General features: G+C 42.3%; 1 protein-coding gene across 3 annotated transcripts in view; it reads right to left on the bottom strand.

Annotated features, from left to right (window-relative positions):
* PPP4R2 (protein phosphatase 4 regulatory subunit 2) overlaps positions 1-17370 on the bottom strand; it is a 151937-nt gene that overhangs the window by 40036 nt on the left and 94531 nt on the right. Inside the window, exons 1-2 of one of the 3 annotated variants that reach the window (XM_033865287.2) lie at positions 11607-11871; positions 10515-10596 (exon numbers count right to left, since the gene is read on the bottom strand). In XM_033865287.2, the coding sequence (XP_033721178.1) occupies positions 10515-10596; positions 11607-11640 (116 nt within the window). In that variant the 5' untranslated portion in view covers positions 11641-11871. The other 2 variants (XM_033865289.2, XM_073787569.1) reach the window with 2 other exon arrangements.

Genomic DNA, 17370 nt, shown 5'->3' with positions numbered 1-17370 from the left:
CAACCCCAAAAATGATGTGCTTCAATAAGACATACACAAATTGCAGAAGTATGATATAATATTTTTTAAAAGAATTAACATATATACACATATATGCATAGAAAAATTCTATTAAGAATACACACGAAACAGGTTAACAACAGTCTAGTTTGATTTTTCTTTTTTCCTGTGAGTACTTTGTAATAAAAAACTTTTAAAACTAGACAGGCTTATCTAAAGGAGTATTAATTTCCATAATCTTTGTACATGAGTTTTTTCATATTATGGGCACAATAATAATTATTTAATTTATGTGATCCATTGAACTCAAAATGCAATTATTCTCACCAAACTTCTTGTTAACCAATATGGAGATGTGAATTTTGAAAGCATATATATGATATTCTCCATATTTAAGATACTTTCAGAAACACTGAAAGTTCTGCATTTATATTTACCACCTGTCCATATACTCACCTAATATCAATATTTTGGAATTTTTTAAAGTGGCCAAATCCTAGCTGTGGCATTCACTTCTGCCATATGCTACAGCAACTAAGATAGCAAAATCAAATGCCACAGACAATATTTACAAGAAAAGTGGATGACAAGGTAACAAGGTATTATCCCCATGAACCCTCTAGTATGAACAGTTAGGACAAGATTAGAGAGGTATTAATAGCTATACAGGAGCAAGAGAAAGACAACTTGTCTTACAACAGATTAACAGGAAAACCCATGGTTCACCAACAGTCTTCACTGGGGAAAAAAGAAAACCAGGCCACATTCTATCCCCATTTAAGATTACTCCTTGCAGAAGTACTCTTAATGTGCAAAGGCCCTAGAAAAGGCAGACTAGTCTCCACTTAAAGAACCACTTTGAGAAAAAAAATACCCACAATCTCAAAAGTTACCCTGGAGTCCTCATGAATAATATCCCTAAAATAAGACCAGAATAAAACTATCTCCAGAAATACTAAATTCACTTTAGCACAAACAATTCTGAATAGAAATATTTTGTTGTTAATAAAAAAGCTACCTCACCCGCCTTCCCAGCAGTACACAACAGTGCAAAAATTACCAATACACCTGTAAGACCTCTTACGTATCTCAAATTTCAAATCCTTCTATAATATGTAGTTTCTTGTTTCATCACCTGTAAATATTATCAACCTATCTCCCAATACTGCAAAGGTAAGATTTGGGGGTGACAGAATAACAAATCCAAGATGCATGTATTAAAGAGGCTTACACATTCTACCTAAGATACATACATCAGTTCATCACCTATATGCTTCATATGTATACTGCAAAATTACAATTACTGAAAGGTTTCAGCATTGGGGGTCACCAGAAAATGATCAAAATCACAAATGTTAGGGTACATCAACTCACCTACCCTACTGACCCTTTCAATAAATATCCCCTAACATAGTTTTTCTTAAACCACAAACCACCACACCCCACCTCCCCATACTTGCCACAATCCCTCCCCCAGGAAACCACCTGTGGTGTCAGTGCCTAGAAGGTCACATTATACCGTAGCACAAGGAAAGGAGGGGTGGCCAGGTATGTGGGATCTGGCTTAGGTAAGCAGCATGAAAGTCTTAGAATTTACAAAATAACAGTGGTAATAGATTCCTACCAAATGCATAGCTTCAAATTCTAAGTAGTTTCGTAAGGATTCTAAGATAGCTACAGTAAACAGGAAAGATGTGAGAAGACAAATGAACAAGTGAGAAGTGGTATAAAGTACTGGTTATGGGAGAATCTGAAGTCAGAATGGCTGAGTTTAAATCCCAATTCTGTCACTCACCAGCTGCACAATCAAAATTATTTAAGTTCTGCAAGCCTCAGTATCCTTATTTTTAAAAAGGAGACACCTACTTCAAAGAGTACTAGTGAAGATTAAATTAGGGTAGGCATATGAAACATCTGATAGTTTCTGGCACAAAAGAAATGTTCATTAAAAGTTTGCCTTTTAGGAAGAAAAAAACCTGATAACCCAAAACAGAAGTTCTTATGTGAAAATCCTAGTCCCTTAAAGATTTCTGATTCACCACTTTAAAATCAATCAAAGACTCTAACTAGGTAGGAGTACTCACAAGCACCACATACTACAAAAAATAACATTAGGAGAATAAGATTTAAAGAGTCAAAATACTCAAGAGGCTCCACCCCCTGAAGGGAGCCCAGACAAATCATAGGGAGATAGTACAAGTACAGGTATGCACAAGTACAGGTATGCACATCTAAGTCAGACCTGGCTACAGGAAAGAAGGAAACGATAACAGCTGAAGTAAAGTTTTGGCAAGTAAAAGGAACAGCTAGCTCAGTCACAAGTATAAAGAAACTTGATGAGATTAGGGAAGTCTTGGACCTGAAAACAGATCACTGTTACTCGTCAGTATGTTTTCATTCTTAGGATTTCATTTCAGTAAGCTGCAAAAACTTTTAAGTATCAACACTGGTATCAAATACGTGTTATTTTTACTATGAATTTTTATGTTTTACATCACAGCATATAAACAAGGCATCTAAGATTTGTTGAATGCCTGCTATTTCACAAAAACTCTGCAACCTAAGTGTTGTTATTCATATTTTCAGCTGGGGAACAGAGGAAAAGAGGGCGTAGGTGACTAACTTGTTCCATCATGGTCATTCAAGTAGGTTACAATGAAACTAGAATTTTAACCAGGACAGCCTGCTAACCTAGAGTCAAGCAGATTGTAAGCAGAGAGACAAGAGATACCTTGACATACACAGCTCCAAGTGTGTCTTCACTACAATAAAGCTATCTCCCTCGCCCCCCCCCAACAAAGTCAAACTGGTAAGTGGTAACAAAAAAGCTCTACTTGAACTACCACATATATGGCACATTTTTTAAAAGCAATGGGTCACTATTACTATTATTTTACATTTTTATTGAGACTTAAATTAGCTCTTGTACACTTTACAGTCAATGGTGTACGTTCTCAATAATATTCAATCTATTTTGGTAGGAATGGAGTTTGGAGGGTGGTTACAAGGAGTGCCAAACCCAGGCAGCCTGATACACGAAAAGGATCGCTGTGGGTGAAACCAGAGAGAACAAAGATGAGCAACTGAACACATACGAAGGCCTAGCAAAAATGAAGATCTAAAACACATTTCTCACATTCATCAGGTATTTTAAAGTACAATGCTTTCACAGGCATATGTATTAAATGAAATAACAGTCAACGTTCTCCCCTTCAACTGTCTATACTCTGTTTTAGTAAGTGATTTAAGTTTTTTTGCTATCATACTGATTTAGGTAGACAGACACAAACATACACACACACTCACTCACCCCCCCAGCCCCCCAATAATAAACTCCCATATCAGAAAGGTAAAAGACCTACAGTCCACAGAACAGAGGGAAACGACTGTAAATCTGGACCATAAATTCCTCATCTTCTTACTAATAAGATGTTCTGAAGCCACATGAAGTTGGTGACAGGCTTCCAGTAATAGTCCATAAGCTTTATGAACTCCAATTTATTGGCAGGCACAAAGAGGCTCTCTGGATATAGATAAAAAGGCACACATGTAGGTAACACTAAAACACACACTCTGGGAACCGCTCTGTGGCTCTCATGAGTTAGTGGTAACACTGACTGGTCTCTCTCATCCAAGTGATTCTCAATTTTTTTACTGTCTCCAAACCACTAACCTATGTAACATACTCCCAAGAGATAACACCTTCACCTTCAGCAGACATTTAATGACAACCACTGTGCCTGTGCCCCACCCTTTACCACTGTTACTGCAATACCACCCCTGGTAACTACTGCCACAACACAGACTCCCACAGGCTTCTGAAATGGAAGGAAACTTGGAAATCATCTTTTATAAGCTCCTCATTCAGTACCTGAGGGAAGTGTGGCCCACAGTAATTTAAGTGACTTACTGGAGACTAAAATAGTAGCTATGGGGAGGAGGGAGTTGTCACTATGCACTAGTCACAGCGTTAAGCACTCATAAAGTAAGAACTCAGTGAATTCCCATAACATCCCTTGAGATGGATTTACTTTATTTCCCATATCTTACGATAAGGAAATTAAGGCACAGAGAAGTTGGCCTTGGTGACAGAGTAACTAAGTGGTAGAGCTGGGAATTCAAACCCAGGTCTGTCTTGTGCTCTCGTGACTCTCCAACCAGAGCTCTTTCCACAAGATTAAGTACCTCACACTTGTTTCATGAGCCAAGTGCACTCTATTTATGCCCAACGCACAGACAATTCTAACTTTTACCCTCTCCCAAATTTTAGTATCTATAGCTACATATTTTCATTTATTCAATTCCTCACACAAGCTGAGGCAACCTCATGGTATAAACCCCATCTCTGAAGTGAGGAAACAAGCTCACAAATTATTTGCCCTAATTCACACAGCTAATTCTGACAAGCTAATTTCAGAATCAAGCCATGCTCCTTCCCAGAATGACGTTACCACACGCTAATTCTCATGAAATTAGAGGACTAGCCAACTACTAATAAAAACTGGACTGAACATGGAAAATATGAACTCAACTGCACACCAGAAAGATTGACGATTTGAAGTTAATTCCAGTCAGAAAACTGTGTTGACACATCTAGCTTCCAGTGCATCACGCAGTAGATTTTGTACAGCGTATATGACACATCAGATTTACAGGTTTGATGTGATGAAACAAATGAAAACTACAATTTTCTTCATGTTCCTATTTAATCACTGCAGTTACTAAAATATTTAGATGCAAAAGGGCAACATTTAACTAATACCTACTGAAAACCTACTGTGCTTCCTGTGTACCACTGTGATAATGGTACATGATAGGAATTTAGGTGGCACATGGGTAATTCATATTAATTAATATTTTAGTATTTACAGATTTTAAAATGACAGAAAAATATAACTAATGCAACAAACCACTGGTTTCAGACCTCCTTACTTCTCACAAGACTAAGAGGAAGAAATTAACATGTTGATTATACTTCTGGGGAGGGGTCAAATGAGGGCTTAATCTCTATCTGTAGTATTCTTCCATCTTAAAAAAATCTGAAGAAAAGTAAGCTGACCTCAGAAAGAACATTCAGTAAATAATTGTACAGATGCTACAAGGATGTGGCAAAAAATCCCAAAGGTAGTATGTGAAACTGACATTTTAGAAATAATGTTCAAGCGTTTGATACTATGTTAGACAAAACAAAATTCCCTCCCTGAAGAAAGCCACAGAAGAAGGATCTAACAGTCACATGGACTTAAGGAGATTTTATTTATAGTAATGCAGATCTCAGTTGTTGATTACTACTACTTTTTAAGTAACTTTTATTTTCTTAGTAGTATTTCAAAATTGCTGAACACAAAGAGTTTGAAACTGCAGGGAGGGAAAAAAAGTAGACTCAATATAAGCATTATCAACACGATAACAACTACTATTTATTGAGTAAATAAATAATGTTAACACTGTTTATGAAGCAGTGTATTTCCGTGTATTATGTACTCATGCTATGAGGTACTATTACTATTCCCTTTTATAGATGAGGAAACTAACTTAACAGGGACTGACTTAAAAAGTTCTCTTAGGGACTTCCCTGGTGGCGCAGTGGTTAACAGTCTGCCTGCCAATGCACGGGACACGGATTCGAGCCCTGGTCGGGGAAGATCCCACATGTCACAGAGCAACTAAGCCCGTGCGCCACAACTACTGAAGCCCGCGCGCCTAGAGCCTGTACTCCACAGCAAGAGAAGCCACTGCAATGAGAAGCCTGCGCACCACAACAAAGAGTAGCCCTGCTCGCCACAACTAGAGAAAGCCTGCATGCAGCAATGAAGACCCAAGGCAGCCAAAAATAAATTAAAAAAAAAAAAAGAAAAAGTTCTCCTAAATAGTGTAACTCTGAGAGGATGGCAGAGGTGCTACAATTTTTCATCTCTCCAAAACCTCTTATGTCAAACGTAACTAACAGCAAACCCAAAACCAATAAGCAAAAACATTTACAACAAAACTCCCTGACAAGGTTACCTCACAAACCCCAAAATGTAAGTTAATGAGGAAAAACTTATGGTCACATGACCAGTATCATTATCAGAATCTGTACAAGAGAAAACAGAAGTCGTAGTGAACCGGAAGGGCCTACAAACAGGAGAACCACAAAATTGCCAACAGGTGTTCACAAGAAATCATGGCAGGTCAATGTGAGAACAGTAGCTGAAACTGAGACAGGTTTTGCCCACTCACAGTAATAAGTGAAGAGAAAGGACCTCCAGTAAGGGCTGAAAGGGACAAAGTCTTGCTTCATGAGCTCTTGAAAGTGACCCACCAGACCTCCCATCCAGAGGAGACCCCAAAGACAAGAGAAAGAGACAAGAGAGACGAAGGAAAGACAAGGTCCAAATAAAAGTATTGATAGAACAGAGCCTAGAAATTTCAGAAAGAACACTCCATATTCTAATACTTCACAAAAATAATGAGCAAACTCTGTGAAGTTAAGGACAGCTACTCTGAACCATGCCTCCTCCTCAAAGTGCAGAAAAACTATTTTCACATAAAAATGCAAAACAGAAAAATATCAAGGTCAAATCTAATATGAAATTGTTGTAAGAAAAAAGGAGAATAAGGAGCAAAATAACATCCCTCAAGACAGCAAAGGGAAGCTAGAAAGACTTGCTCAGAAACAGATCACAACCTTATACTATTTTCAAAATGAGCTAAACATATTGAGAAAAATGATACAAGTCAGAATTAGAGAAACTCAGAAAATGAAGCAATAGAATACAGCAAAGAATGAGAAAAGAATTACTTCAGGAAATAAAGACTAAACTAAAAAGCACACAAGAACAAATGATCACAACACACAATGCAGTAAGAATCCTTCAAAAGAGGAAATTTTGAAAAATCAAAATGGAATTAAATTTAAAATTTCACTTTAAAAGACACTGTTAAGAGAATAAAACGACAAGCCACACAGTGGTAGCAAGTATTTGTAAACCACATTAATAAAGAATTTGTATCCATAACATATAAGGAACTCTCAAAACCCAATAACAAATCAAACAAACCCCATTTTAACATGGGCAAAAATGCGAAGAATCAATTTACTAAAGGAGATATACAAACAGCAAATAAATAGATGAAAACATGCTCAACATCATTAGTCATTAGGCAAATACGAATTAAAACCACTATACAATAGGCACCTATTAGAATATCTAATGTGAGAAAGATCGACCGTACTGTGTTGGAAAGGATATGGAGAAACTGATCTCAACTCCCATGATACTGGTGGAAAAGCAAATTGGCACAATCACTCAAGAAAACTGTTCAGTAGTTTCTAAAGTTAAACATACATGTACCATATGATCCAACCATTCCGCTCCTGGATGTATTTTTACCCAAGAAAAAAAGAATGCATACAAAGACACATACACAAACGTTCACGGTAGCTTTATTTAATAAAGAAAAAACGGGGGCTTCCAGGGTGGCACAGTGGTTAAGAATCCACCTGCCAATGCACGGGACACACGTTGGAGCCCTGGTCCGGGAAGATGCCACATGCTGTGGAGCAACTAAGCCCATGCGCCACAACTACTGAGCCTGCGCTCTTAGAGCCCACGAGCCACAACTACTGAAGCCCACGCCTAGAGACCATGCCCCGCAACAAGAGAAGCCGCTGTGATGAGAAGTCTGTGCACCTCAATGAAGTCACCGCAACTAGAGAATGCCTGTGCGCAGCAATGAAGACCCAATGCAGCCAAAAATAAATAAATAAATTTTTTTAAAAAAACTGGAAATAACCCAAATGCCCATCAACCAGTGAATGAAGCAAGAACTGTAGGATATCCATGTAATGAATACAACTCAGAAATAAAAAGGAATGAATTGTTGATTTCTGAACAACGTGGATCAATCTCAAATTATGCGGAGTAAAAAAAGGCAGACAAAGAATATACTGTATGATTCCATTTACATAAAATTCCAGAACATGCTAACTAATCTACAGTGACAAAAAGCAGATCTTTAGTTGCCTGAGGGGAGGAGAGCACACACAGGGAGGGGAGATTACAAAGGGAACGAGAAAACTTCTGCGAGTAATGGATATATTCTCCATCTGGGGTGTGGTGTTAGTTTCATGAGTGTAGGTGTCAAAATTTACCAAACTATATATTTTTAGTAAACTAAACTTACTGTTATCAATAATTGAAGTTTTTTAAAATAAGCATTATTAAGTAAAGCTATTTTCTAAAAACAGAAATGAGGAAAAAAATCCAGGAATTCTTACCTTAAGAAACTCATCCATCCTAAAACATCAAAGAGATCTGAACTGCTACCTTTTAGATTTTCATTCTCGTATTTACAGTCTTAGAAGTTAGACAAAGCTCAGTTTAGCCATAAATGATGACAGAAACTGCAAATTTCAGTATCAAAAGTTAAGGCATGGGCTTCCCTGGTGGCGCAGTGGTTGAGAGTCTGCTTGCCAATGCAGGGGACACGGGTTCATGCCGCGGAGCAGCTGGGCCCGTGAGCCATGGCCGCTGAGCCTGCGCGTCCGGATCCTGTGCTCCGCAAGGGGAGGCCACAACCATGAGAGGCCCGCGTACCGCAAAAAAAAAAAAAAGTTACGGAATGCCCATATTGATTTAAAAAAACAAAAAACCAAAAAAGACTAAATAAAGCTAAATGTAAAAACACCAGCTGTTTGAATCATAAATTAAAAAATATTTTCCAAACTCCATAAAGAATCTAACACCACCAATCACTTTAATACAAAATACTCTCACTAAATGTACAAAGACCTAAAGATTTGGGGGGGTTGGAGGGGTGGACAGGGATGGGACAACTGATGACCTTTTTAAGTCCTCTCTCAGGACAAATAATTGTCCAGAAAAATCAGGTTGAATTTCCCTAGGCACTTAGTGATCCAGTCAAACAGGATATTAAAGAGCTTTCTTGTAGAAACTTTCAACTGTTTATACATTTACAGCCAAAGTATTTTATCAAAACGGGACGGCAGGGGCTTCCCTGGTGGCACAGTGCTTTAGAGTCTGCCTGCCGATGCAGGGGACGCGGGTTCGTGCCCCGGTCCGGGAAGATCCCACATGCTGCGGAGCGGCTGTGCCCGTGAGCCATGGCCGCTGAGCCTGCGCGTCCGGAGCCTGTGAGAGGCCCGTGTACCGCACACACCAAAAAAAAGGGATGGCAGTCTGTACACACCTGGTAAGAGGCGTTAAGTATTTAACTCCAAATAATCTTGTTTATCAAAACTATGAAGTAAAATGCTTTTCCTCTTGATACTGTAGAGAGGTATTAGTTCGGACCAACTACCAATCAATATAAATACAAATTATTCTGCATCAAGTTTTTAAAATCAAGATGTTCTAGGAGACTATAATTCAAAGGCAAAAATTACCTTTCTTTCCTGAAGGGTTCTATTTTTTAAAAGCACTAAATAGAAATTTAAGATTGAACACATCACAGTCACATTCCTAAGGTGACTGGTAATTTTAATAAGCACCAGGGAGTTCCAGCTCGTCTGCAAGACCATTAAAGAGGGTTTTTTTTTTCCCCTTTCTAAAATCAGGCCAGTTATTAGAAGGCTACGCTGCAACCATAAGCAAATCTTGTGAGAAATGAACATTTGCTAATAAAGCCAAAGAAAGTATACATCATTTGCTGAAGCTTACACTCTTTTATTAGGCCTCAAAAAGAATTTTAAAACTAGACATGAAGTAGAGGAGCCAAAAGAAAGCCCATTTTTTAAAACTACCCCCCAAAAAAACCTCTCCCCTTCCTGTTCACTGCCTCCTACACAAAGGCTACAAGGTACCAAATCTGCACTGCTCTCTACAAATAAAGTTAGCCTGAGTGTGAAAACAACTCCTAAACAACTACACACACAACAATGAACTGAAATGTTCCTCTGAAAACAGTGCTAACTTCATAGTATAAGTTTCAGATTCACAGCATTTGCAAACAAGCCTAATAAAATGCTGAGCGTATGTTAACAAGTTAGCTATCCTAGAAAGTTTACAGGACAGTCAAGATTAGCATCTGGAATTTGTCAGATAATCACCCAGAGTGCTCAAGAGAATAAATATAAGTGACACCTCAAGCACCCACATATATAAATATGACAACAAAAGGTTGGATACAGGACAATAGGAGAAAATACCACCAATAAAAGAATCTGAAACAGAATCAAAGCCACAGAATTTGGGAAATAAGCCTGTTTGTTATGGCCAAAAACAGCCATAATGGAATATGCATTCTTCTTTTTCTCTGGCTCTTCTAGACTAACACATTCTAAATGCGCAAAAGCATAAAGAAAATCTTAACAAAGCTCTAAAATTCGTTACAGAGCACATATGAAGTAAATAAAGCATATACACTTAGTAAATGCTTTAAATTACTGGAGCTTGTGCAGTTTAGACAGATGGAGTATTCACTGCTTCTGAAATACACTTCTGTCCCTTTCCTGAGCAATTCTGAAGGATACACAGATCTATAACAACGATTACATGTTTTCAACTCACATTGTTTCTCCAGTCTTGGCTACATGACAAAGAAACTGATCCAGGACCGGACAAACTTCCTTTTTCCCCCTCTTCTCAAAATCTAGATAAGGGAAGAAAGAAAAGTTATTAGTATTTCTAAAAGTCCACCAACCATTTCCAATGCCTTCTAACAACAAACTTTCCTCTCACTCCTTCCTCATATTAAGCAGCAATTAAAAAAAATTTTTTTTAATTTAAAAAAGCCTCTCAACGAAATATCCACCTCTTACTCTCCAATTTCAAATGTCACTCTTCACAGGTAACGAGAGCCCTCCTAAAGGGGGCACTCAACTTCGCCACAAACCAGCCCTAACGCAGTGCTTCTCAAACTGTGGTCCGGGGGAACACCAGGACCACATTCATCTCAGAGACCGGCTAAAATACAAAAACTCCAGATCCCGACCCCACAGACTGTTTATTTACGTGAAGTTCATAAATCTGCGTTTTAAGAAAACACCAGCTCCCTCTCGTAGCCGTCCCCCAATGATCCTGGGTATCAAAGCCTAATTCTCAGAACGCTGAAATCATGCTCTCCCAAGTTTGAGAACCACTGTTCTCAAGCCTGTTGCTTGGAAGGCGAGCAATTCAGAGCCGGGAAGGCGACCACCTGAGAATGAGGGCGCGTGGAAAGATGACTTCAGAAGCCCTGAAAAAGGCTCCTTGAGACACTTGAAAGTTGCTTTGCCGCCCCCTCTCCCCCCCCCCCAAACCTTTCACTTTTCTTCTCCCCGCCGTGGCCCGGCGTGCGGGGTCCTGATGGAGAACGAAGCCAGCCTGGGAAGGCGCTGCGGGCCCAAGACCCGTGCCCCGGGAGTGGGAGAGGGGCCGGGGCCCCCGCGAGAGCTTCCCGGCTCCCCTCCCCCAGCCCAGACGCCGGCGGCCGACACAAAGCCCAGAGCAGGGCGGGAGGGAGCTGCCCACGGGGCTCCCCGCCCCCGGGGAAGCGGGAGGGGGATGGGAGCCGGGGAAGCGCGCCCTCCCCCCCAGCCCGGCCCCGCGGAACCACTTGCCCCGAAGGGAGATAGGACCACGGAGGGTGAGAAGGAAGGGAGAGGGGGCAGCTACCCCCACCTTTCAGCGCCTCCTGCAGCCTCTCGACGTCCATGGCTTCACGGAGCCCCTCGCAGCCTCCGCCTCCTTCCGCGGATCTCCCGGGGACTGGAAGGCCTCCCCCCACCCCCCCGACGCCCTCCCCCTCCCTTGCACACACTCCGGCACGCAGGCGACCGGGGGGGGCACCGAAGGGAGCCGGGGGAAGCGAGCGAGAGAGCGAGACCGAGAGAGCGAGCACCTCCCCGAGCCGCTACCACCAGCCCTCCAACATGGCGCCCGGCACATCATCGCGCGCACGCTCCCCGCCGCCGTCCTCGCGCCCGCGGCGCGCCCAGACCCGGAACCCGAGAGCGCGTGCGCGGTGAGGCGTGTGGCCCCTGGCAGTCCCCCGCAGACCCGGCAGGGGCGGTAGCCCCGCCTCTCCCCCGGGATGGCCCTAGCTACCTGCGCCGACCTGAAGACGGAGTGGTCTAGGCAGGGGTGTGGGACGCAGACCCCCTGGATGTGAGTCCTTGCCATTTGCTAGCTGTGTGACCTTGAGCAATTTACTGAGCCTCTCTGAGCCTCACTTTCCCCATCTGTACGGTGAAAGCACTAGTATGGACCACTCTATTAGGTGGCTGCGAAAATCAGGTGAGAGTGTGTACACTTAGTGGTCAGAGTACGCATTTTAAAAGCACTCACTATTACTAGTAATCGTAGCAAAAATACCTCCTTGCCTCAATCCAAAGCTCGTCGATGACCCACCCTTGAAGAGAAGCAAGGCACACAGCAAAGGGATGAAAAGCTTAGGCAATGGAACCAGCTGGATTTAAAGCCCAACTCAACTGTTTACTCCCTGTCGGACGTACTTAAACTCCGGTAGCCTCAGTTACCTCATCCGCAAAATGGAAGTTTGTAAAACAGCCCTGAGACTTGAGTGAAACGGCGATGATGAAGCACTGAGCGCACAGGGTGCCTGGAACTTAAGCACTTAATGTGGCTGCTGTTTTTATTATCATTATGATTTTGATTACATTACATAAGCACCCAGGAAGTTACAGAGGGCAGAGACCTCAGAAGTGCTCTCCCGCCCTGACATTTTACAAATGGGATAGCTGAGGCACGGAGAACTAGTCTGGCAGCAGAACCCAGAACATCTGGCAACTAGCTAGTGTGTGGACATTTTTATTATCCTCTCATGTCTGTGAGCTTTTCAAGAAAAAGATACTGCACTGTTCCACCTTCTCTTCTCAAAGTCTAACACAAATCTGTGAAAGGAAGGAAGGGAGAGAGGGAGGAAGGGAGGACAGAAAGCTATTTCTTGACTGGTGTTAGAAGGTGCAAATTTGGACACAGCCATCACAAGTGTTGACCCTCTTAAAAGATAGTGGCTCTGACCCTGAACCTGGGTGGCAGATGTAGGCAACCCCCCCCCCCGCAAAAAAATACTTTTCTGGATTTTACCATCAGAGAACCAGTCCCTAGTATCTTGAGACCCTTTCACTGTTCTAAGCATCCAGCTCAGTTACAAATAGCCTTGCAGGGGATGTATTAGGGTGGCATCATCACAGTGGGCCAACACTTTCAATGCCCTGGATTTAGTTTATTATGGTCCCTTCCAGTCTGAAGGAGCCTACCCTCTACACAGCAAAGCTTAGCCGCCACTCTCTCTGCCACCCAGTACTCTGTTTAAGCAGGTGTCTTCCTGTATGGCCTGTGCAGGACAATACAGTTGCCACTAGCCACGTATGGGTATTTAAATTTAAATTAATTAAAAATAAAATTAAAAATTCAGTTCCTGAGTTTGTCAATGAAATTCAGTTCCTCAGTCACACTAGCCGCATTACATGTGTTCAATAGGCCCATGTGGCTAGTGACTTTTGCACTGAGAGAAGATTCCATGATCGCCAAAAGTTCTTCTGGAACTTTCTGTTAGAGACCGTACCATGCTAATTTCTCCCACCTTGCTCTGTCCCTTTTCATCAGCTGTTCTCCTCACTTGGAGATGCCTCAACTTCCAAAAACTGGATAAGGTCCATGGAAGGAGACAAAGTACACACAGCAGTGTCAGCCGAAGGGAATGAGGGAAAGTTTCCCTAGAGGAAGTAGAAGCGTTTAAGCTTGAGAGCTGAATTCTGAGAGGAAGGAAGCCAAGTGAAGTGGAGAGGAGACGCTTTCAAAGAGAAGAACTAGGTGCACGGGCGCTGAAATGAGACAGAAGAGCCAGGTAGGTTCAGTCTGGCTTAAGCTGAGAGTGCAAGGGCAGAAGAAGCAAGGGATGACGCTGAAGAAATATTTTCTTTGGTTCATTTCTTCCTTCTTCCTTGGAATTCTTCTCTAGCCAGCATGCTTCCCAATGTCTGCGATTGCTAGAGCCTCCTATTGGTACTAACTCCCTTAGAGCAAAACAGAATAAAATGTGACGTCCAGCCTCCACGAATGACCCTGAAGATCCTAGCCTCCTGGGGTTCATGCCCCAGTGTAGTCTTCTCCCAGGTGAATCAGGGAGAGCGGGTCCGTGTGAACAATAGCATGGCGGAAGGGATGGTACTTGCCTTCTGAGGCTAGGTCATAAAAGGTGCTGAGGCTTCTGCTCTGGGCACTTGGATTGCTCTTTCTAGAGGAAGCCAGCTGCCATGTCACAAGAACATCAGAGCAGCCCTGTGAAAACGCCCAAATGGAAAGGATTGATGGCTTTAACGTGGGTCCTCCAGTCCCAGGAAATCCTTCCGATGACTGCAGCCCCAGCTGGCATCTGGACTGCAACCTTATAAGGGATCCCAAGTCAGAACCACCCATCTAAGCTGCACTTCAAGTCCTGACCCACAGAAACTATGAAAGATGACAAATGTTTATAATTGTTCTCAGCTTCTAAATTCTGAGGTAATTTGTTACACAGCACTAGATAAACAATGCACAAAGGAGAATATTAATAGTAACAGCTAATATTAAGTATTCTCTATGTGTCTAGCATTCTTCTAAGCACTGTATAAAAGTATTTAATTTAATTCTTGCAAAAATCCTATAAGTGATATATTTTTTAAAATATTTATTTATTTTTGGCTACATTGGATCTTCCTTGCTGCACGCAGGATTTCTCCTTTCTCTAGTTGTGGCGAGAGCGGGGGCTACTCTTCGTTGTGGAGCACGGGCTTCTCAGGGCGGTGGCTTCTCTTCTTGCGGAGCACGGGCTCTAGGCGTGTGGGCTTCAGTAGTTGTGGCACCAGGGCTCAAACCCATGTCCCCTGCATTGGCAGGCGGATTCTTAACCACTGCGCCACCAGGGAAGTCCCCCTATACGTGATATTATTATCGCCACTTAACATAAGAGCAAACTAAGGTATAAAGAAGTGAACTAACGTGTCCAAGGTCACACAACTACACAGGCAAGGGACTGACCCATGATTCAAAGCCAGACTGGTTTCAGAGGCCCAGACTCTTTCTGGTCCTCAAGAAGTTTGCAAATGACCAGGAAAGAAAAAAACATAATTATAGACTCTGATGCAAAGTAGAAGGCAAGTATGCAAATCAGGTGGTCAGAGGCCTGCGACATCTCTTTCAGGCAGAGATAGAAGTTTTACTATTTGGAAGGGCCTCACTTAAAGACTGGAAAGGATTTGCACCAAAAGAGAAGAGGCTTCCAAGGCAGAGGGAACGGTATTAACCAGGCAAGCTGTCCGTGAGGGCCTCCTAGGTACCGCAGAGAACGCGTGCTTGGAATCTGTTCCCCCGCAGAGTCAGGGTGTAATAGAAGAGAAGTCCCTTAAATGCAAACATGCAAGAAGACTGGCCCGTTCCTCTGAGGGTACACAAGAGGGGAAAAGTCTGATGACAGAGAAGAAGGTAGAAGGTAGAGACAGGAGAACGGGAAAGAGAAAACAGCTGGGACTGTGTCCGAAAAAAATGTGCAAGGATCTTCAAATAACCCCAGGGAGAAAGACTGGAGTTGGGCCATCCCTCTGAGATGAGCCTGTGGGGAGGGACAAGAATGGGAGATTGAGGAAAAGTCTAGAAAAATCCACACACCGTCTACAAGGGCTGAAGGGCACAGAACAGGCTGTGTTAAAATACGAATAGAAAGACTTGGAGGCTCTTTGATTCTCATGGCCTTTTATCCGTGCTTTCTAGTCCTTATTTGTATATCGCAACGAGTGCCAGGATGAAGCTGAGGTTGGAAGGTGGACAAATTAGAGTGAATCCAGGTTTCTAAACAAATAAGAGAATAGTTTCACCTATCCGCAAGGTTCACTTTTTTCCAGAGACTTTCAAAAGCTAACTGTTTCTTTATTGGAAATAAGGGCAACAAAGGGTGTGCTCCAAAAGACCCAGGGTTGTGTTCTGTGGTACCACGACGGTGTGGTGGCCACTGGCAGCCACTCTGGGCTGAAGACCAGTGTTAAGATAGGAGGCTGGCAGACAGTAGTTAGTACTGCCTGGGTGGATGCCTGCATGAAGTCTGACTGCAGTAATGGGGGTGCACTTCAAACTGTGTGAACGAAATGGGAATTTATGAGGAGGGAAGGGCAGGCCATAGGATCAGGGACTCTCCGTTCTGGAGGCCAGGAGTCTGAGATCAGGATGTAAGGCAGCCCACATTCCCTCTGGAGGGTCTAGGGAAGAGTCTGTTCTTTCCCCCTCCCAGCTCCTGCTGACTGTCGGCATTCCTTGACGTGTGGCTGCATGCATCCCTCCCATCTCTGCCCCTGTGATCACGTTGCCTCTTCTATCACTTCTCCCTTGACCTTACTCTTAAAAGGACACTAGTTATTGGATTAAGAGCCCATCTGGTTATCCAGGCTGATCTCCTCAGCTCAAGATTCTTAAATTACATGTACAAACATTCTTTTTCCCAGGAAGATAACAGTCAGAGGTTCCAGAGATTAGGATGCAGACATAATCATTTTGGGGCTACCATTCAGCCCACTATAGTCATTAAACGATTTTTGTGGGAAGGTCCTTTGAAACTTTGTAAATATCCCATTTCTCATCAAATGTTCACTCCTGAGTTCTCGCCTCCATTGACGTTTCTTGGCTGAATTAATTATGACTATGATGGTTGCCAAATGGTGGTTTTCTAATTCCATCGTTCCTTTTACATTTATTAGTTGGCATCCTACCAAAAGGAAAGTGTCATCTCCTGTCATTGATTCATGTTTTATTTATAATAATTTAGACTCACTGATTCCTATTTTATTCAATGGGTTATGATTCATTGCTATCATTATTTATTTTGATACCTAAATTGTCCTATACTTGGCCAGTGGGACCTTCTTCAAGCTGGCTTCTGCATCCTTTTGACGTGTCCCCATCAGTCTTGGAACACTTCTTTATTGTCGGGTACAAAAAGGTATTCCAGGCTCATCTTGCATCTTCCTTCCCCAGCCCTGGAATTAGCCATTTCTCCAAGAAGCCCCAATTCCTTTTCGTGGAGAATGCTATTTAGAAACCTAGATGAGGCTGCTAGGGTGTTCATGACCATTGGGATGTCATTGCTTCTAGGCCCTCCACATATATATTTATTTCTATATCTAGCTATATCCATCTATCTATCTATCTATCTGTCTATCTATCTATATACAGATAGATAGTGAAAACTGTGAGTTCTCAGCTTCCAAGTCCAATCCAACACAGGAGGATTCATTCTAGTTTTCTCCCTTTCCATATACATAACTCTCCAACATTGAACCTTGTGTGTGTTGCCATTCTCCTCAATATATTCTTTTATTCTATCAGTCTCCCTGTTATGCAAGCGACCTATCACCAGTCCCTTTAACAGTGGCCTTTCTCACCTGTCTTGGGC

The sequence above is a fragment of the Tursiops truncatus genome, chromosome 10 (assembly GCF_011762595.2).
Source record: "Tursiops truncatus isolate mTurTru1 chromosome 10, mTurTru1.mat.Y, whole genome shotgun sequence".
Taxonomy (NCBI): Eukaryota; Metazoa; Chordata; class Mammalia; order Artiodactyla; family Delphinidae; genus Tursiops; species Tursiops truncatus.
This window is presented reverse-complemented; position numbering and strand designations above follow the sequence as displayed.